The sequence below is a fragment of the Ictalurus punctatus genome, chromosome 13 (genome assembly GCF_001660625.3).
Source record: "Ictalurus punctatus breed USDA103 chromosome 13, Coco_2.0, whole genome shotgun sequence".
Taxonomy (NCBI): domain Eukaryota; kingdom Metazoa; phylum Chordata; class Actinopteri; order Siluriformes; family Ictaluridae; genus Ictalurus; species Ictalurus punctatus.
In genome coordinates, this window is record NC_030428.2 from 24959308 (window position 1) to 24981628 (window position 22321).

At 40.1% G+C, this 22321-nt stretch overlaps 1 protein-coding gene across 1 annotated transcript in view; it reads left to right on the forward strand.

Moving 5' to 3' along the window:
- The first annotated feature begins 1620 nt into the window (after positions 1-1620).
- Positions 1621-22321, forward strand: part of si:ch211-216b21.2 (heparan sulfate glucosamine 3-O-sulfotransferase 3A1) — a 47671-nt gene continuing 26970 nt past the window's right edge. The window contains exon 1 of the mRNA XM_017482648.3: positions 1621-2102. Coding sequence (XP_017338137.1) covers positions 1621-2102 — 482 coding nt within the window. The remainder of the gene's footprint in view (positions 2103-22321) is intronic.

Sequence of the window (22321 nt, forward strand, 5' to 3'; positions counted from 1 at the left end):
CGAACTTGTTTGACAGCCTTCCGAAACATTAAAAGTAACCCTAAAAGGATAAAAACCTATGACACTCTTTAAATAATGCGAGGGGGGAAAGAAAACAATTCTCGTGCAGAATGCTGTGATATAAGAGAAATGAAACACTTCGGGACATGCAGTAGCTGACAATAATTCTGCTTTGAGACAGGCAGCACCACACCACCCTATCACCGATTATTTTCCTATAACGGTACATCACCGAGAATTTTATTACTTACACATCAGTCCTGTTTTTATTTATTTTTATTTTTTTTATATATATATACTAAATTATTAATAAAATATATTATAGAACGCATTGCCAGTACTAAACATTTAAATGATCCACAATAGTAATATTGAATGTTGAATATTGCAGAACAGTGAATAACTGAATTATAAAGTAATGCTCGTACTACAGTCTCAGAAATGAAGGTACCAAACTGTACTTTTCCATGTTGTTCTTAAAGGGTGCCTTCAGGAGTACACATTTCACCTGGGAAGGTGCATGGATGGGGTTTAATGACGCTTTTAATGTAAAGCTTCAAAAGCTACACCGGTGATCCGTAAGGTCCACTTTATGTAACTTAAATCATTTTTAAAGTGAAAGATATTTACTAAAGTTACAAAAGATATAGGGTACCCTTGTGGGTAAGTACAATTCGGTACCATAAAAGTGCACAAAATGCAAACTGAACAATTAAAAAAAAAAACAACAACAACAAAAAAACAATTCAAACAAGACAAACAAAACTTTCGGTTTATTATTAATTATAACCTGTGGTTTATTTATATTACATAATAAAATTATTATATTATATTAGCCTATATGTAAGTACAGTAATAATTTACAGCTTGATTTTTATTTTATTTTAATGGATTGATTTTAATTGCATTTGGTTCAAGATGAATATATATGACAATGAATATTAAATACTGATATTAAAAGATGTGGAGGGACTTGGTGACGTATTCTTTATTTACATGTCACTACAGCACGCGCTCAGAAAGCGACATTTGCTTTGTCTGAGAGCGTGACAGTTCTGCACCGGCCATGAGTCTGTCCACGCCCAAGCCGCATGCTCATTGGTCATTTTCATCTGCTCTGCAAAGAGGACAGGAGCTCTGCTACCTGATTGGACGTCGGCAGTGTCTGTCATGTCTAGCGTCGCCGCGCTGTCTCAGAGGCTCCGGAAGCGCACAGGCGGTGGAGCTGGAAGTTTACTGTAAAGTTGACAGATTGTTTTATGTGTGCGACATGTGAACTGTAATGTTCAACTCTGTGTTTTTGTCTCATTTTTATATGCAAATGAATTTATTTTGAGCTTGAAGCAAAATAACCTTAGCTGTAAGACAGGTGAATGTGAGTTATTTATAGGCGATAATTCATTTAAAGTTGCATTTAAAAAAAAAAAGAAGAAGAAGATAAATTTATCTGATAAAGAAACAGATACGCAAAGTATATAGCATATTCTTTTTTTTTTTTCTTTTTTTTTAAATCCGAATTCACTTTGGAGATTAATTCTTGATGCATTTTTTGGATCTCCAGCCCCGAGAATGTGCGTCTAGCATGGCCACGGCTCGGACTAATGCGACGCGTGGAGCGACATGGCGTGTAAATTACCGGGTAACACCACCGTGTCCGTTAAGAGCATCCTGAGAAAGTGTGCGGTCATGCTGGTGTCCCTGCTCGCCTCCTTCTACCTGCTCCAGAGCCTGAGACAGCTCGGCGGCTCCTCGGTGCGCTCTCCGGACGCGTCGGTGTCCGCGTCGGTGTCCGCGTCGGAGCTCGTCGAGGCGTCGGAGGCGCCGCTGCGGACGAAGCGCGTGCTCCACAGGTGGACCGTCGGTTCGGTTGCTAGGCAGCGCTTCGAAGGCGGCGCACCTGGCGCACATGGATCAGCGTCCACGAAGCTCCGACCGCTCGGAGACGGGACCAAGCGGCTGCCTCAGGCTATCATCGTGGGCGTGAAGAAAGGCGGCACGCGAGCGCTGCTCGAGTTTCTCCGCGTGCACCCGGACGTGAGGGCGGCGGGAGCCGAGCCGCACTTTTTCGACCGTTTCTATGACAACGGATTGGAGTGGTACAGGTAAACAAACCGTAGAGTCAAATATGATACCACTGAAGGATTACGATGATGATGATGATGATGATTAGCTATTATTATTATTATTATTATTATTATTATTATTATTACTTCTATTATTATCATCATTATTATTAATAATACTACTACAGTTTGCATTAAAGTATGAGTTAATTTCCGACGTTTCATAGCTTTGGGTCTATTAAATAATATACTGAAGGAAAATAAGGTATTTTATGTATTTTACATAAAAAAGTAGATATTAATATTTTCTTTATCCCTATAGCCTATACTGTAATTCTAATATTAATAAAGCCATTTTTTTTGTTCAAACATCAGTTAAAGTTTGAAGTTTATTCAAAACTTTGAGGAGAGTGATTAGGTGTAAAGCGCATCTCCACTGCCTCACACTGGCAACATACAGATATCTCTCTCTCTCTCTCCCTCTATCTGTCTCTCTCCCTCTCTCTCTCTGTCTATCTGTCTCTCTCTCCCTCTCTCCCTCTGTCTATCTGTCTCTCTCTCCCTCTCTCTTTCTCTCCCTCTCTCTGTCTCTCCCTCTCTCTCTCTCTCTCTTTCTCTGTCTGTCTGTCTGACTCTCTATCTCTCTCTCTCTCCCTTTTTCTCTCTCTCTCCCTCTTTCTGTCTCTCTCTCTCTCTCTCTCTCTCTCTCTCTCTCTCTTTGTCTCTTTCTCTGTCTGTCTGTCTGTCTCTCTCTCACTCTCTCTCTCTCTCTCTCTCTCTCTCTCTCACACACACACACACACACACACACACACACACACACACACGCGGGCGCGGAAAGTTTGACACCAACTTTCTGGATTGAAAAAAAAAAGTTTTCTCTTTTCTCACTATGCAGCAATTATTATTATTCGGATCTGCATCGCGACTGTAGCTTCATTACTGTATAATACGGTGGGCGAGACGATTAATAAGGACTTATTAAACTAATTGACGCATGAATAATTTGTTAATCAATGGTCGTAAATATATATTAATTATAATTCTATAATTGTTGTGTTTTTTTATCATGCTTAATATTTCTGCTTATTTAATATCGAATTAATTAAATGAATTTGCATATTAACATTTTTTTATATCTAACAAATTGCAAAGTGGTTAGTGAGAGAAAACAACAACAACAATGTAAAGTTATTAATGATAACCTTTAACCTTTAATAATTTGAACTGTGCTGATATTGCTACTGTATTTATATATATTTATTTATTTGTGTCTTCTAACTTCAATTAGTAAACTTGTAACTGAAATGTACAAGTGAAATGTAACTGAAATCGAATTAATTCACTTATTTAAGTTTATTCTTTTAAAACTCGTTTTGATTGTCCCATTTTCTGTACTTCTTTAGCAAAAGATCATAAACGTGCTTTCCTTCATTCTTAATGTGACTTTAGCTCTTAATTGTGGGACAAATGAATTAATAATGAAGTATTTAGGAATATTCAATCACTTGAAGAATCCAGGCAGAAGAAATTAATTTCAACGAGGCCTCACACTTTCACACAGCTCAAACCATCTGAACAGTTAGGAAAGTTCAAGTTAGGGTTAAAGTTACCTTATCTTATTTTTGTATGATACCAGTGACACAAACGTGAACTAAATGAAAGCACATCACCTTCGTTTGTTGAAGTTTGCACAATTTTCTTACAATATCAAGTTGAAAAATTCAGATATCAAAAGCGACAGCAGAGAAATGTAAACTTCTATTCTTATATAATTTATTATAACTTAACTTCTTACACCAAAAGTTGTGTTTCGTCCAATACTTTTTTTTAATTATTACATTTTTACCTGGACTTGATTAGTTTGTTTTGTCTATCCTTTCAAATTTGACAAACACACACACATACACACACACCATGCAGTGCAATAATATCATTATAATAATTATAATAATTATTATAATATATAATAATATTTTTATGTAATATTAATATATTCTATAATATTTTTATTTATATATATATATATATATATATATATATATATATATATATATATATATACACACACACACACACACACACACATACAGTTGCAATCAAAATTATTTGACCACAATTGCAAATCAGGTTTATTGTCAAAAATTACAGACAGTAATTTTTTACAGTTTGAGATGAACACATCAAACAAAAGCGATTGAAATAGTTCAACACGACGAACGCTTCAAGTGGTTTCCCCAAATTCAACTGAAAATGCAACTTATAATGATTTCTCCTGTTTCAAAATTATTCAACCCCTTCATGGCGAGCATCTTTAGTACTTAGTAGAGCGTCCTTTTGCTGTTATAACGTGCTGCAAACGAGATGCAGAGCTTCTGCAGCGTTCGTGAGGAATCTTATCCCATTCCTCATGAGCAATGGAGTCCAGTTCAGTAATATTCTTGGGTTTGTGTGCTGCATCCGACCTTCTTCAAATCCCACCAGAGATTTTCTATGGGGTTGAAGTCAGGTGACTGTGATGGCTCTGTAGAATCTTCCAGGACTTCTTCTGCAGCCAAGCCTTGGTGGGATTTGAGGTATGCTTGGGATCATTGTCCTGTTGGAAGGTCCGATGACTCCCAAGCTTCAGCTTCCTCACAGACGGCATGATGTTTTTTCATACTTCAATGAATCCATCTTGCCTTCCACACGCTGCACGTTTCCAGTGCCAGAGGATGTAAAGCAGCCCCAGAGCATCACCGAGCCACCACCATGCTCGACTGTGCACAGAGTGTTCTTTCTTCATTCTTCTTCCTCCAGACATACCGCTGATCCATCGTGCAGAAAAATTCCAGTGTTGTTTCATCGCTCCACAGAACAGAATCCCAAAACTTCTGTGGCTTATTTATATGATTTTGAGTGACTTTTCTCGTGCTTTTGGGTCAGTAGTACTGAACGTCTTGGAGTTCTGGCATGGAAACCTTCTGCGTTTAGTACACGCCTTACTGTGCTCACTGAAACCTCAGTGCCTGTTACCACCAAGTCTTGCTGCAGATCTTTTGCAGTCACTCGAGGGTTTTTCACAACCTGCCTTCTCAGAAATCTGCTTGCAGCCGTCGATAGCTTCCTTTTTCAGGTATTTCATGTGTTCCAGCTCAAACACACCTGGTGCAACTAATGAAGCCCTTGATTAGTTGCATGAGGTGTGCTTGAGATGACACCTGTTTTGCGTACCTGGAATGAAAGTTTACCTCCCACTCTGCTCAGATAGATTTCAAAGTAAAAAAAAAAAAAAAACCAACACAAACAAAAACCCTTTCCTCTAAACACACTCCCCTCATGTCACGTTATCCCTAATCCATCCCTCCTCCTCCTCCTCCGTCTGAGTGTTCACTCTCTTTTTTCACCATCACTCTCTCACACCCTTCTGTTTACCTATTCATCCTTTGTGTATCCGCACAGAGAGTCCCATCAATCCTGAGTTGTTGCCAAGTTTCAGAGGAATGTGGCGCAGGCTTCTGAAGGCCGGTTAAACTTAATGGCTACCCCCCTACCATCTTAAGAGAAGAGGGGGACCCTTGATTTAAAAAAAAAAACAAAACAAAAAAAAAAACACATGGGTGACATAAATAAGTCCTCGACAGCATGTTTCTCTGTGTCCTGTTGTTAATAGCGTTGTGAGGGTTTAAGTATTTAGATCATACAGCATAGGAGTGTTTATTCTGACAGAGATCTCAGACTTCAGTGATCACTCCGAGAGAGCGAGAGAGAGAGAGAGAGAGAACGCAAGAGTGTGTGTGTGTGTGTTTCAGCTGTTCAAGAGACAGAACAAAAAAAATGGTGCTGCTAGCTCTTTATAAAAGTACAGCGTAGTAGATCCATGCCAGCCACGACCGTTTGACGGATATGTGCAAATGGCTCTAAAATAAAGAAAACAAACTCAGAAATAGTTTTGCTCCATAAATTCTTTCCCCCACCTTTCAAACCCTCTTAAAATAATAGTCCTCCTCTTTCTCCCCAGAGCTAACATTATGAATGCGGCCTCTTTTTTTTTTTTCTTTTTTTTTTTTTTCCATCCCTAATCACTGTGTCCAATTTGCCGGAATTATGGGACTCTTTTCAGGCCGAGCTGTGAATGCTTGAGCACTGAGACACCCATCTGCATGGATGATGGCTCTTTGTCTGAAGGAATCACACACCAGACCACGTGTGTGTGTACTGTGTGGGAATCCAAAGACGTGGGGGTACACCACTGGCAGGACATTTTAGGTCCGAGAAAGCGATCTGAATTCCAACAGATCAGATCGACGGCTTAAAAATAATAAAGCGGAAACGGGGTCGACGGACTAGACAGTAACCTAAACGATTTAGCAAATCCCAATCGTCTGGACGACCGAAAAGCTTAATTAAATCCCACGATAAGCAATCAGGAGAACAATCGGTAGGGTAGTCTGATGCAGTCCAAGTTACTGTTACCGCTCCCAGAGTGTTTTATTCCACATCCCTGTGTGAAATGTTACTATAGAAACTTAACATACTAGAACAAACGCATTAATTTAAACGCTTACAGACAGCACTATTGTCAGGGCAGCTGTTACAGAAAATGAATCAATACCTCCTGGCCAATCAGAGTTAAGAATTCAACAGCGCTGCGGTATAAAGAGCTGTAACATCTACAATACTTCATTGAAATAAAATGCCATTAATCACACAGACACAGAAAAAAAGGAAACTCTTTGAATTCCACTTTTAATGAAAGTCAGTCACAGACGTAGATATTAATTCACCCATGCAGTATATTGTGTTTTTTTGTCGTTTGTTTTTTTACATGTAAACATATTTATACATTGTAACTGATACTGTTATTTTGCCAAGCAGTGAGACGAGTAAGATTTTCCTGGATAATTTAATATCACGACCAGGCTGATTTCGATAAAACTAGCAATGAGTCATTTGGGAATCGCAAGAGCTGGCTCATACTGAAGAGCTGAGTCAAATGACCCGACTCACTGAAATGAGCCGAAATTCCCGTCACTAAGGTTCAGCTATTAAGGAACGGTCCTTCATGTTCCAGCCTAGCACATCACAAATGGAAGAAGTCCTGGTTTTAGACGCAGACATGACGTTTAATATAACGCACAGTCAACCTGGAGGCTAGATTAGATATTAAAGCTCAATTTAGCATTTTTTAAGAAGAGTTTATAGCACGTTCACCTCACACCTCCAGGGTCGGGGGTTCGATTCCCACCGTGGCCCTGTGTGCGCGGAGTTTGCATGTTCTCCCCGTGCTGCGGGGGTTTCCTCCACGTACTCCGGTTTCCTCCACCAGTCCAAAGACATGCACGGTAGACTGATTGGCGTGTCCAAAGTGTCCGTAGTGTATGAATGGGTGTGTGAATGTGTATGTGATTTTGCCCTGTGATGGATTGGCACCCTGTCCAGGGTGTACCCCGCCTTGTGCCCGATGCTCCCTGGGATAGGCTCCAGGTTTTCTTGTGACCCTGAAGGAAGGATAAGTGGTATGGATGCATTTTAGTATTTAGTACTAGTATTTCGATGTAGCATGCCTGAATGGAACATCTGACCGTCATTTTTAAAAAGTTGGCAAATCCAGGACGATATAAAAGCATTCTCTGTTTCCCTTTTAGTTCATGAAGCTACGTTTAATGAGCAATAATGCTGGGAGGAGAAAAATACTGAACTTGCATTTTGGCAAAACCAGAATTTATCTCTTGGTCGTGCCATGACCATGCCTGGTTTGTAATGTACATTTTTAATGCGACTATGACTTAGGTTCACGTTGTGAGCATTTAATTTTTTGGCAGAGCTATTCTTATAAAATTCCCGTTGAAAAAAAAAAATGTCTAATTGACATTTTTCTGCAAACTTTACTGTCTTCATCACTGTGTCTTAAAATGGGGGGTGTAAACTTTTGAACGGGATCATCGGTGTAGATTGTTATCATTTTGTCTTCTGGGAAACATGTAAATATCTCATCTAGCTTCTGAAGGGCGGTACGAAATGAAAACAATAAGATCTTTAAACAAAATATCGATTTACACCGATCATCCTGTTCAAAAGTTTACACCCCCCTGGCTCTTAATGTATCGTGTTGCCTTCTTGAGTCTCAGTGAATGTTTGCAACGTTTGTAATAGTCGTGTACGAGTCCCTCAGTCGTCCCCGGTGTGAAAATATGGATCTCAACATCATATAGACGCTTTTGGAAAGGGGTCAAATATGCAGAAGATGCTGGAAAAACTAAGAATGTGCCGGACCTGGAGGATTTTTCTGAAGAACAGTGGGCAGTTTAACTGCTCAGGACAAACAAGGGACTCATGAAGAACTCTCACAGAACATAAACACAGTCGTCGATCATCCAGGTAACGACACACAGTATTACTAATCAAGCGTGTGTAAACTTTTCTTTATTTATTGATTTTTAAAAATGATTAACATTTTGCAGATTCTACAAGGTGTATGTAAACTGATGACCTCAACTGTACTTGTATCATTTACTGCACACATAATAATACAGTATACATTTACATATATCTGTGAGAATTAGTATTACACCTCATCTTCATCACCGTAACAACAGGAACTGATAGAACGAGAGGTGTGTGCTGTGAGCGGCACTAATTAGACACTTGCCTTTTAAAGAAGTGAAGAAGCCATCACCTTAAAGGCCTGGGAACAAGTTGGGTGTCAGATCACAGGGTTGTGACCTGGTCATTAAAACATACATGAACTACACGCACGGGGGTCGAGCCAGAGGTCATGACATTCCCTTCGCTGTCTGTTGTGCGATCGCAGACACCAAAATCAACATCTAGAGCTGCTGTCATTTCCTCACGTCCTATCGTTTCGATTCATCTTCATCGTGACGTCTTGTGACTCCTTCCAGCGGTATTCCTCGTTAAAGACGCAGCTGTAAAACGCCGCTTACTGTAAGAGGGAAGCAGTTAGAGAATGGTGTTTTATTGTGCTAAATCAGGGGTAACAGTGTTTGTAGAGGCAGCAGTGTGTCAGAGAGGAAATTCACTAATAGCACATCGAGTGGAGTTAATGACAAAGACAGGGGTTTTATAGAGCTCTAGAGAATGGGGTAAATCTCTGATTGAGGGAGGGAGAGAGAGAGAGAGCAAGGGAGTGTGTATGTGTGTGTTCCTCGTTTCCTCTCCCCTCAGCAGCTCTGCGGTTCTGCGGTAAAAACCTCTCTCGTGTGGATTTCAGGAACGTGTATAAAAAGCGCTCCATTTGTGCTCCATTAGGTCCTATTCCAAAAATCCAGACCGGAAGTATTTTTGGAATAATGTTCTTTACCCATGCCTTAACCCAAATCCTGCTCTCTGGAATGGTTCTTTAGGTTGAGGCTCTGGCGGAACCCTCGTAGGTTCTACAAGAGTGTAATAATATCAGTTTAAAGGTTCTTAGCTTTCATAAGTATTTCTACTCACCTCCTTGTCTCATGTAGGAACACTATGCTCTACCGGCTTGTGATATTACATGTATTATTATATAAACAGATTCACTGTGAGAATGACTAGACCAATCAATCCACTGACACATATAAACCAAATCTATATACAGTTGTGCTCATAAATTTACATACCCCTTGTAGAGTATACACAATGTTAATAATTACCCCGAATGAGCTTTTCCACATAACAGATGTTTACATATACAGTAGTCCACTAGATACAATAATAACCAAATTTACACAAATGTAAATTTCAAAAGTTTACACACGCTTGATTATTAATACTGTGTGTCGTTACCTGGATGATCGACGACTGTGTTTATGTTCTGTGAGAGTTCTTCATGAGTTTCTTGTTTGTCCTGAGCAGTTAATCGGCCCACTGTTCGTCAGAAAAATCCTCCAGGTCCGGCACATTCTTAGTTTTTCCGGCATCTTCTGCATATTTGACCCCTTTCCAACAGCGTCTATATGATGTTGAGATTCATCTTTTCACACCGAGGACGACTGAGGGACTCGTACATGACTATTACAAACGGTGCAAACATTCACTGATGCTCAACATGACACATTAAGGGCCAGGGAGGTGTAAACTTTTGAACAGGATGATCGGGTGTAAATTGTTATTATTTTGTCTTCTAGGAAACATGTAAATATATTATGTAGCTTCTTAAGGGTGGTACTAAGTGAAAAAAATATAACAATTTACACCGATTATCCTGTTCAAAAGTTTACACCCCCCGGCTCTAAATGCATCGTGTTGCCTTCTTCAGCATCAGTGAATGTTTGCAACGTTTGTAATAGTCGAGTATGAATACCCTCAGTTGTCCTGATTGTGAAAAGATGAATCTCAACATCATATAGCTATATATAGGCGCTGTAGGAAAGGGGTCAAATATGCAGAAGATGCTGGAAAAGCAAAGGATGTGCAGGACCTGGAGGATTTTTCTGAAGAACAGTGGGCACTTTGACTGCTCAGGACAAAGTGTTAACGGGAGAGATAGATCATTGGTGTGTTTATGGACTGACAGTTGCAAAAGCTAATTTCTCAATTCACTTCACTGATTCACTTGTTAAATGTCAGCCTTTACCCACTGCGGGACGGCAAACTCCCTCTCGTTATAATCGCTCTGGAACTGGGCGTGGTGTTTAGGACCTGGTTCTCTCACACGTCTGCTGTTTCACACATGCAGGAACCGCAGCAAGGGGCCTCCTGTGCCACAGCAACAGTCCTGCAGTTGAAATTAGGCAAACGAGAACAATATGGACATGGACTCTCTCAGGCACAGTCACGTACTTTGCGCATAGTATCTCACTTTCCGCTCGACACACACCTGTATATCTGCTGTGTGTTAGTGTGTGATTTCTCTCTACCTGTGCCAGGCTGCTGTAGATCGCTCTGTAATACCGTAATGGCAGGATGATACAAACCTGCTGGGCTGTGAGATCACAACAAACAAAGAGAGCGCTGTTTCAGAGCTGTACATATCTCTGTGTGTGTGTGTGTGTGTGTGTGTGTGTGTTGTTTATTCAATTCTTTCATCTGGTTTGGATGCAGTACTTCTGGAACTTGTTCTCTTAATGGAAATGGAGGTAAAATGCGAGAGGACGAGTGCTCTCTGTTTATCTGGGTTAGTGAGTGTGTGTTTGTATGTGTATGGTAGTTGGGCCTCAGTATTCCAAGGTTCTGTCTGCCATCTAACTTCATGTGGTGTCTATTATTTTTTTTCATGGTAAAATTTGTTTTTGGTGTCTGCTAGCCAATCATCATCAAAGACGAATAAGAAACATAGCTAGAGATGGCCGATCGATATGCACGTTCCATTCACTATGCACTGACAGAAGAGAGCCGACTTGACGCCTCAGGATGGTGATACGGAGGAGAAAGAAACTTTTAGCTGTAAATATGAGTTTGCTGATCTGATGATTAGAGACATTTTGTTTATGTTTTAAGTAAGAAATAAAACTCTAATTTCGTTATAGGGAAATAATCGACGACAGGCTGGTTTGATGCAGCTCAATGCAAAGCAGAGTTAATGTTACCCTACAGTTGAATATTTGCTAAAAACACAGCAAAGTGCTTTTAAAGCAAATTAGCAATGGTTACATCCATCCATCCATCTATTTTCCATACCTGCTTATACTATACAAGGTTGTAGGGGAGCCCGGAGCCTATCCCAGGGAACTCTGGGCACATGGTGGGGAAACCCTGAACGTGGTGCCAACCCAATTTGGAAATGCCAACCAGCCTACAATGCATGTCGTCGGACTGGGGGAGGAAACCGGATTACCCAGAGGTAACGCCCAAGGCACGGGGAGAATATGCAAGCTCCGCACACACAGGGTGAAGGAGGGAATGGAGCCTCCAACCCCGGCAGTGCAGGGCAAACATCATGACCACTAAGCCACCGTGCCCCCCTCAATGGTTAAATATTTTACAAATTTATTAAAGAACGATGTCATACTTTTTATCCATTTCTTACTACATTTTAATGAGGTGGAACATCTACGAAAACAAGTGAGTTTGCTGTAGCAGTTGTTCCATTGCATTCAGTTTTTTTCTCTCTTTTTAAGTTAATAAGACACTGCTGTCACAGCCAAACCATTGACAGTATCACAAAAAAAACAAAACAACAGTCTATTCGCATGTGCTTATTGTGTTTGTAATTGCATTTTTGTAAAAAAAAAAAAAAAAAAAAAAAATGTTGTAATGTAATTAAATCCATCTCAGATCAGAGCTGAACATTTAAAAAGAGATGGGACGATTAGAAAAATACGACAATAACACGAATACTGTTCGTACATTCTATCAAACCTGCATGTGTAATCACGTCAGGTGCGTGTTTGTGTGTGTGGCGCGTGAGCAGCTCTGGCTCGGTGTAAAGTCCTGACCTCTTTGTAGATCGTGTTTTGGGGTGAAGGAGGTCAGTAACTGGATCTCAGGAGACACACCATGGCAATAGACACGAACTGTGAAAATTCCTGTCCAGGGGATTAACGTGAAGTGGGACACGAGAGGTCTGTCACCTTTTGATGGAGGAATGCATGGACACATGAACACACACATGCACACACACACTCAACACAGCTGATCCCTGAGGCCTCTTTTCATCATTCAGAGGTCCAAGGACATGTCAACAGCTGCCCAGAAGGCATTCTGGGAATCTCGGTTTGAGGACAGAAAGCAGGTGCAGGCAGCTCCCAAGACACCTTAACAAACACACACACACACACACACACCTGATTTGTTCAACTGCTGTAGCTCTGTGTCACTGAGGGCAACCCAGCAGGAACCTAATAGATAACTTTCAACCAAATGGCGCAGATCTGAGCACACGTGAGGAGACGGGATGGAGAGAAAGGGTAAATGATGAGCGCCGGGTTGCTGGGAACAGCCATACGGCAGTCGGAGTGTGTGTGTTTGTGAGAGAGAGTGTGTTAGTGGAGTGTGCACTAATCCCTCAGATACACTCAGCTCAGGTTACACTGTTTGTTGACTCAAGTTCACGTCTTATTTACTCCACAGAAAGAGAAAGCTAACAAGTCTGTTCTTCATTTACAAGATCAAACAGGTTTATCGACTAAAACTACACGAGGAAACGTTTTTTTTTATTATTGTATAGTGATTGCCAAAATTTAATATCATGTCAATTATACAGATTAAAACCAAAGTGGATTTCGGGATTAGCTTCGAAAGTGATATGCTGAAGACATAAATGAGAGCATGGGCAATTTCTCAGTTAATTGATGAGAGAGGCTCATTCACAGCTTTTATGGTTGGTTTTACAACATTTTTACTGCTTCGCTTTTTAGAGGCTCGCAGCAGAGTTTTACTGGCAGTAACTGATGATATCATTTGAGAACATCAAATAAAGCTATATATAAAGCTATATAGCTTTACCACTCACAAACATTGGTGAAAAAGTATTCCCTGCAGTTGGATTGGCTCTAAATTGTAAATGCGTGATGCCTCGTGATGAATTAGAGTCCCGTCCAGTGTACCGGTGCCTTGCATAGTGTTTCCAGAACAGACTCCAAATCCACCACAACCCTAAATCAGAGAAGCCGTAAAGCAGTCGAGTTGAAAACACTGCAATACCAACAGCCCTGAGTTGTCAAATGTTGAGCATCAACTCGCAACAACCACTTAAATGAATCTGTGTAATCATATTTCTCGAATGTGTTACCATCATTCTTTGTTTTGTAAGAACAGTTCTCAGTTCCAGAGGCTTGAAGAATAGATGACAGTGCATTGATCATGTTCTGGTGGCTTGTGATGGCCCAAAACTTTAATTAATTAATTAATTGATTAATAGATAGATAGATAGATAGATAGATAGATAGATAGATACTGTAAGTAAGTAGGTAATCCACCACTTTACTATGAAGACAGATAGATAGTTAGATAGATAGATAGATAGTTAGATAGATAGATAGATAGATAGTTAGATAGATAGATAGATAGATAGATAGATAGATAGATAGATAGATAGATAGATAGATAGATACTTACTTCCTGTAGGTAAGTAGTTGATCCATCACTTTACTAGAAAGATAGATAGATAGATAGATAGATAGATAGATAGATAGATAGATAGATAGATAGATAGATAGTTACTTACTTTAGGTAAGTAGTTGATCCATCACTTTACTAGGAAGATAGATAGATAGATAGATAGATAGATAGATAGATAGATAGATAGATAGATAGATAGATACTGTAAGTAAGTAGGTAATCCACCACTTTACTATGAAGACAGATAGATAGATAGATAGATAGATAGATAGATAGATAGATAGATAGATAGATAGATACTTACTTCCTGTAGGTAAGTAGTTGATCCATCACTTTACTAGGAAGATAGATAGATAGATAGATAGATAGGTAGATAGATAGATAGACAGATAGATAGATAGATAGATAGATAGATAGATAGATAGATCGATAGATAGATAGATAGATAGATACTTACTTCCTGTAGGTAAGTAGTTGATCCATCACTTTACTAGGAAGATAGATAGATAGATAGATAGATCGATAGATAGATAGATAGATAGATACTTACTTCCTGTAGGTAAGTAGTTGATCCATCACTTTACTAGGAAGATAGATAGATAGATAGATAGATAGATAGATAGATAGATAGATAGATAGATACTGTAAGTAAGTAGGTAATCCACCACTTTACTATGAAGACAGATAGATAGTTAGATAGATAGATACTTACTTCCTGTAGGTAAGTAGTTGATCCATCACTTTACTAGGAAGATAGATAGATAGATAGATAGATAGATAGATAGATAGATAGACAGATAGATAGATAGATAGATACTGTAAGGTAGGTATGAAGGAAGGTAGGAAGGAAGAAAGGAAGGTAGGTAGGTACGTAGGAAGGAAAGAATGTGGGAAGGTAGGAATGAGGGTAGGTGGGTACTGCATGTACGTAGGTTGTAATCCTACAGCATACAAAAACATTTTATACAATTGTCTGCTTCCAACTTTGGCAACAATTTGGCGAAGAACCTCATATGGGTGTGATGGTCTGGTGACCACAAACTTGTGGCCATACTGTATAGTGTAGTCTGATTATATCTGTTTTTAAAAGTGTTTCACTCAGACCAGACTATTAGATCAGTTAGTGTACTGTATTGTGATTTAGGTGTAACATGGATGTTTTTAATATTATCTGTTCGGTGACAAATTAATTGGCTGTACGCAAATGTAAATGTGGCATCTTTGGTACCAGAAAGGCATTAACTATATGTAGTGTTATAATTTGGCTAGTGAGGCTTGCGTGTATACTTTTGTGTCTGAAGAAGTGTAACGGAAAGAAATAAAAAGACAAAAAAATTGAGAGAGCGTGAAGTGGCTGCTGTCATTTCCAAACCAGAAGCCAAACCATCAACCAATCCAGTGAAACGATTCGCCCAACATCAACAACAAATCCCAGAGTCCCGACAACTTTTGTCGATCACAACATTGTCTTCAACACTGTCGCTTCACCGAGCCAAACCAAGCGGGCAGTGCTGTCCCAGCCAGGGAGCAGGGGATTGTGGGTAAATGAGGCATGGCTAGAGCACATGCACGTTATTATGGCCCTCAGTGGTCGAGCGGCGGTATGACGGCTCTCCAAAAGTTTGATGAATTTCACTTTCCCACAGCACAGGCGACAGCTTTATCGCAGGAGAGGGATAGCGATTCTCAGTGTTCTCCACCCAAAACCAAACGAGGGAAGAGAGACAAAACACAGGACGCTGTAAAAACGAAGACCTCCTGAGTGCTCGCTCTTTTCCATCCTCTTATTAACGAGGTGGCGTCGAAGCAGCGCTTCAGTACCTTTTGGCTGGAGATGGAGTCAACACCAGTTACGTCCAGTTTGATTATAGGTAATAAATTGTATCGTGAGTGCAGTATGGTGGGATTTAACTTCGTGCTTTTAGACGTGAGGATACAGACCGTCTTTCGAGTGCAGTTACATTTTCTGTATTGCTTTTCATTCCTGTAAGAGGAGTAGATCCGTAGACAGAAATTGACTTCATTTTCCAGTTCAAGCCAGGGCGCAGACACAGTGTGTGTGGTCAGGCTGTAATTAATGCCAACCAACCATGACATGTAACGTCCTCACTGCGAGCTGGAGCAGAGACAGAATTACATTTCCTCATTCAGATTCTCAAAGCATTTCCTGATAGACGTAAATATATTTTACTACATTTACTACTTTTATTTACTTTTTAATCTTGCCTTGGCGTCTGTCTGCAAAGGTCCTTTGGGTAAGAAGGTGTTAAAACAGTCAGTCTGCGTAAAGATGTCTAAAGCCTTGCTAGCTAAGTGTGATTTTCTTACGCAGTGAATGTCATGCTTTGATCAAGTTGTTGGATAGCCACATATCATAAATAAATGTAAATATAAACCCCATCAGTTCAGTTTTTATGTAGGAATGTTGTAGGAATGAAATCCATCCATTTTCCATCCTGATTTTCCTACACAGGGTCATGGGGGAGCCTGGAGCCTATCCCAGGGAACTCGGGGCATTAGGTGGGGGACACCTTGTGGTGCCAATCCATCATAAGGCACAATCGTACACACATTCACACACTATAGACAATTTAGAAATGCCAGTCAGACTACAGCACACGACTTTGGAGTACCCAGAGGAAACCCCCCCAAGGCACAGGTAGAACATGCAAGCTCCGTGCACACAGGCTGGAGGTGGGATTCGAACCCCCGACCCTGGAGGTGCGAGGAAAATGTTCTAGCTTTATTTCTGATTGAGGTTCCTGCAAAAGAGAAACATGTCATTTCAAGAAAGCCTGTAGTTTTCATACCTATATCAGTGAAATTTGAACCATGTAAAGGCTTTTCTCAGGGATATACCTGCCATCAAGAAGATCCCCTGGCGTGAGAGAGTATTATTTTACATAAATATTGGCGGAATGGAAAGGAACCTTAGATATATTGGGTATTTTAAAATGACAAAACCAAAGCAATGAACATATTTATGTAATGAAATTCTGGAATGATGGAATGAAGTTCTCTAATACTGTTGTTTAGTGTGTGCTGTATATGCTAATGTGGTACTCGTATTATTTCACTCACAAAAAATGTTTGGGCCATTTTTCTCAACCACAATATCAACGTCAGCACATTATCCATCTTTTCAATTCCTCACGAGGAGAGACAGTCATACAGCCGTGACCTCACGTAGCAGAAGCTAGCCTGAAACAGATCCATCACCAGAAATGAGTTAGCCACTGGTTTTATGGGTGGTTGGAGTGCAGTAGCACAGTTTAGAATAGGACAGAGGATCCAGAACACACAACGGCGCCGGTGTGTGCACGTGATTAATACAGCAGGAGCCGAGTAGGAGGAGGGGCATGGCCTGTAACTCGATTAATCCCAACCTGAATGTTTATAATTGCTAATGTAGCCGGTCGTGACTCCTCATTAGGCATGGAGTCGGGTCTGCATAGGACAAACACGTCCAAGTGATAGAGGAGAGGAGCGTCTCCGAGCTGCATGCAGATGGAAAATTTCCATTTTGCTATTTATTATTTTTTTTTTTAAACGAAATCTCTGTTCTGGAATTAGCATTATCTGTTATCCATGGGGATTTTTTAAGAAGAGATGCCCTGCTGGTATGCAGTATATATATTATATATATATATATATATATATATATATATATATATATATATATATATATATATATATAGTGCCAAATTCACGCATTATACATGTAGGATTTGAACTCTTATTGACTTGCAAAGTATCGGATTACCTCGATATCGAAACAGTTTGCTTTTCTGGTCATGCGACATATCAAGGAAAAAGCAAAGCAAAATTAAAAAGCAGATCTTTGTATTGTTATATCGCAGACTTATAGAAATTTATCAGCATTAGGCATGTTATTTCTGTATTCCATTCACCATAATAATGCTTTGTAAAGCCCCGGAACAGCCTCATTTCATCATAGGATTGATTCCAGAGCATGTTAAGAACATCGCTTTGAGATTCTGGCACATGTTGAATTTGTCATTGTGTCACATTTTATCATCACATGATTTGTAAACTGCACGTTCATGCTGTAAATCTCCCTTTTTACCACATCCCAAATATACTCTTTGAGACTCAGATCTAAAAGTATAGGGAGGCCATTGACATCACTGAACTCGCTGTCATATTCTTGGAACCAGTTTGAGACATCCCATGCTTTGTAATATGGTGCATTATTATGCTGGAGGTAACCTTTATAAGATGGCCATGAAGTGATGCACATGGTCAGCAACCAGCTTGTGGCATTCAAACAATGCGCGATCGGTGTTAAGTGGCCCAATGAAAATATTCTCTACACCATTATACCAATCCCACCAACCTGAACTGTTGATACAAGGCAGGTTGCATCCGTAGATGTAAGTTGTTGACACCAAATTCGGACCCTACCATCAGCCTGTTGCAGCGGAAATTGAGATTTATCAGACGAGGTAACGTTATTCCAGTCCTCACACGGCTAGTTTTGGAGAGTCTGTGTCAGCTGTAACCTTGGCTGACAGAAATGAAACAAACCCATGTGCTGTTGTAGCCCACTTTGCCTCAAGTTTCAGCATGTCGTGCATTCTTATTTGCTTTTCTTCTCACCTCGGTTGTAAAGAGCGGTTATTTGAGTTACTGTAGCCTTTCTGTCAACTTAAACCTCAAATAAACTAGTGGCAAATGTCTGATTGGTCCACACCAAACTACAAGGTAGGTGTGAAAGAGTGGTTGTTGTTAGTGAAGTGCTTATGAAATAATTTCTTCACAATCTCATCACTTTGCAAAGGTCTAATGGACGCCTGGGACATTATATATTGTGTTGTAGCAGCTCTGGGATATATATCCGCTTGGTTTAAATGTGTGCGAGTGGTTTCAGAGTGTCAAGAAGAAGATGTCCTTCATGAGATCTTTCCGTGTTCTGGACAAGTAGAACATGTGGGAAAGTGAGCATCTCTTTCTATCGTTTGTCTGGGATATATACGCAGTAGTTTGAATTCCTGGGCTGGAATGATGACTATGTATGCGTTATTGAATTGGTTTCTTTTGAAAAACGACCCCAGACAAAGTAGTGTGTGAAGATTTGCATGATTGAAGATCTAAAACAAGACTCCTTTCTTGTTTGTGGAAGGAGAAGTGAAGTGTCCAGCTTCCATCACCCTTGATATTCCTTCACAACCTTCAAGAAGCACCTGAAGGTTCAAGTCTTCCAAGAGAATCTGAACATGGATGCAGAAACAGAGTTGCCAGTTTATTGTGTACACCTTTCACATGCTGGTACATATGGGTAACGAATTAGAAAACAACAATAACAACGTATATTAGTAAGGTGTTCAGCCACCATGGGTTACAAGAACAGCTTCACTGCACCTTGGCATAGATTCTACGAGTCTCTGGTACTCTAGTGGAACAATGAACACCATTCTTCCAAAAGAAAAGTCTAACACGTTGCTCTAAAATCTCCCATACTGTTCAATGGGGTTGAGATCTGGTGACTGTAGAGGCCATAGCATATGTTTCACATCATTTTCATCCTCATCAAACATTCAGTGTGGCTGGGGGTAGCGTTATGCTGGAACGAGACCACCAGGATATGAATGTTTCATCATACAATTAAGTTGATCAGGGCAAAAATTTACAATGAGGCTTTGCTCTAAGAGGACCAGTGGAGACAAACCATGCCAGAAAGATAAATAAATGCCCCCACAGCAAAACAGATCCACTGGTTTTTCCTTTAATTTGTCACTGTATCTGTAGGTCACTTATATTTACTCATGATACCCATATGTTTCTCTGTGTAATGACTAAGCCACCATTAACCAGTCCTCCATCCAAGGAAAGGTCCACCACTTAGGAGATAACTGGGTGGTGGTCCATTCTCAGCACAGCACTGATAATGACTTGGTAGTGTATATGATGCTGGTACATTCTTTAAAAAAAAAAAAATAAATAAAAAATTAATCGGATTGTTTCTGGGGTACAACTTTTCTGAAAAGGAAATCCCAAATGGTGTTGAGTAGAACCTTTTTGAGTTTCACCTAATTGACTGAGACATCCACCCCCCCATTTTTCTCATCAATATTTGATTTTTCCAATTAACCCTGCCGCATCACTCACCAGTTTCACGAACAGTTCCATTTAGAAATCACTTGTGCCTCATTTTCAGTCTTTCTTTTCATGTGACATACAGTATATCATGCAGTGCATAAGCAAGAGGGCTGTCAAGGCCTATCAAGCTTTAAATAATGACTTGCGGGAGGATCTTTATTCTATCGTGCACCTACAGTGCTGTGATAAAGTATTTGCCCCATGCTGATTTCTTCTGTTTTTATGTGTCTTATACTAAATAGTTTCAGAAATTTAAACAAAATCTAAGACAAAACAAAGGCAACCTGAGTAAACACAACGTACAGTTTATAATTGATCATTTTATTTATTGAAGAAAAAAAGTTATCCAATACTAACTGGGCCTGTGTGAAAATGTATTTGCCTCCATAGTTACTAATTCTAGAAAATCTATGAAACTACATTAATATGGGGTTCAGCTGGACTAGACGCAACCAGGCCTGATTACTGCAAACCCTGTTCAATCACATCAACACTTAAATAGAACTTAAATAGAACCCAGTAACACACTATACCAAACTTTGAAATAAATTTGATAAATGACGAGGAAGAAGGTGATTGAAATACATCTGTCTGGGAAGGGTTAAAAAGCTATTTCAAAGGCTGTGGGACTCCTGAGAACCACAGTGAGAGACATTATCTCCAAATGGAAAAAACTCGGCACAGTAGTGAACCTTCCCCGAAGTGTCCGACCTTCCAAAATTCCTCCAAGAGCACAGCAACGACTCATCCAGGAAGTCACAAAAGAGGAAAGGACACCATCAAAGGACCTACAGGCCTCTCTTACGTCAATAAAGGTCACTGTTCATGACTCCACTATCAGAAAGACACTGGGCCAAAATGGCCTCCATGGAAGAAAGGCGAGGTGAAAACCACTGCTAACCCAGAAGAACATTAAGGCTCGTCTGAATTTTGCCAAAACACACCTTGATGATCCTCAAACCTTTTGGGAGAATGTTCTGTGGACTGATGAGTCGAAGGTTTTTGGAAGGCAGGGGTCCCGTTACATCTGGCATAAACCAAACACCAAATTCCACAAAAAAGATCATACCTACGGTCAAGCATGGTGGTGGTAGTGTGATGGTGTGGGGATGCGTTGTTGCTTCAGGGCCTGCGCAACTTGCAATAGTTGAGGGAAACATGAATTCTGCTCTCTATCAGAAAATCCTAAAGAAGAATGTCCGGTCTTCTGTCCTTAAGTTGAAACTCAAGCGCAACTGGATTATGCAGCATCCGGAGGCTGATCTCCAGTTATTGGAAGCATTTGGTTGCAGTTATTGCTGCTAAAGGTGGCACAACCATGTTTTAAGTTTAAGGGGTGTAACGAGTTTTTCACACTGGTGATAGGTGTTCGATAACTTTTTTGCTTCAGCAAAAAATAAATAAACATATAAATACTGTATTGTGTGTTTACTCAGGTCGCCTTTGTTTTATGTTGTATTTCATTTGAAGATATAAACTATTTAGTATGAGAGATAAACAAAAACAGAAGAAATCAGGATGGGGCAAATTCACAGCACTGTATATAACACATGACTCCTTTTCATGAGGTTCCTTCTCCCAAACTGTCCAGCAAGAGTTCAGTAATATCTCATGTTCTTCTTCAGTTATATTTAACCTTCATGGACTGTGATACCATCTGTTGCTGCTCCCAATTTCAGCACTAGGAAGGAAGTCTCTAATCTTCCCTTTGTTCTTAGAGATAGGCCTTTGGGAGAATACTGTAGAATGTCACAGTGGTTTATGCTCCTCTTTAAAATCTCTCATTCCGATCACTTCCTGTTTCCTCCTGCTGTTTACTGGATGCCTGGGCAGGCAGGAGGGCAAGTGGGTGGGCTGAATTGATGGCGATTTATCTTCATTTGCTTATCGGTTTAATTGACATCGGCCATGGCCCCTGGGACAACCGTAATGTCATTGCACAAACAATTTAAAGTTTTATTAGCACAAATGGGAGTTCACATCCACGTCGCTGTTCCCACGCTGACAGAAATCGCCCGTTACACTTGTCCCTCCTGTGCGGTCCAGCCTACACGTCATTAATAACAAACACTATCAGATGGACAGATGGAGGGGAGGAGAAAAATCTATTTAATCCCCTCTTCACTCATTTTTTCTTGTATTTATTTAACTTCTACTGAAAAATG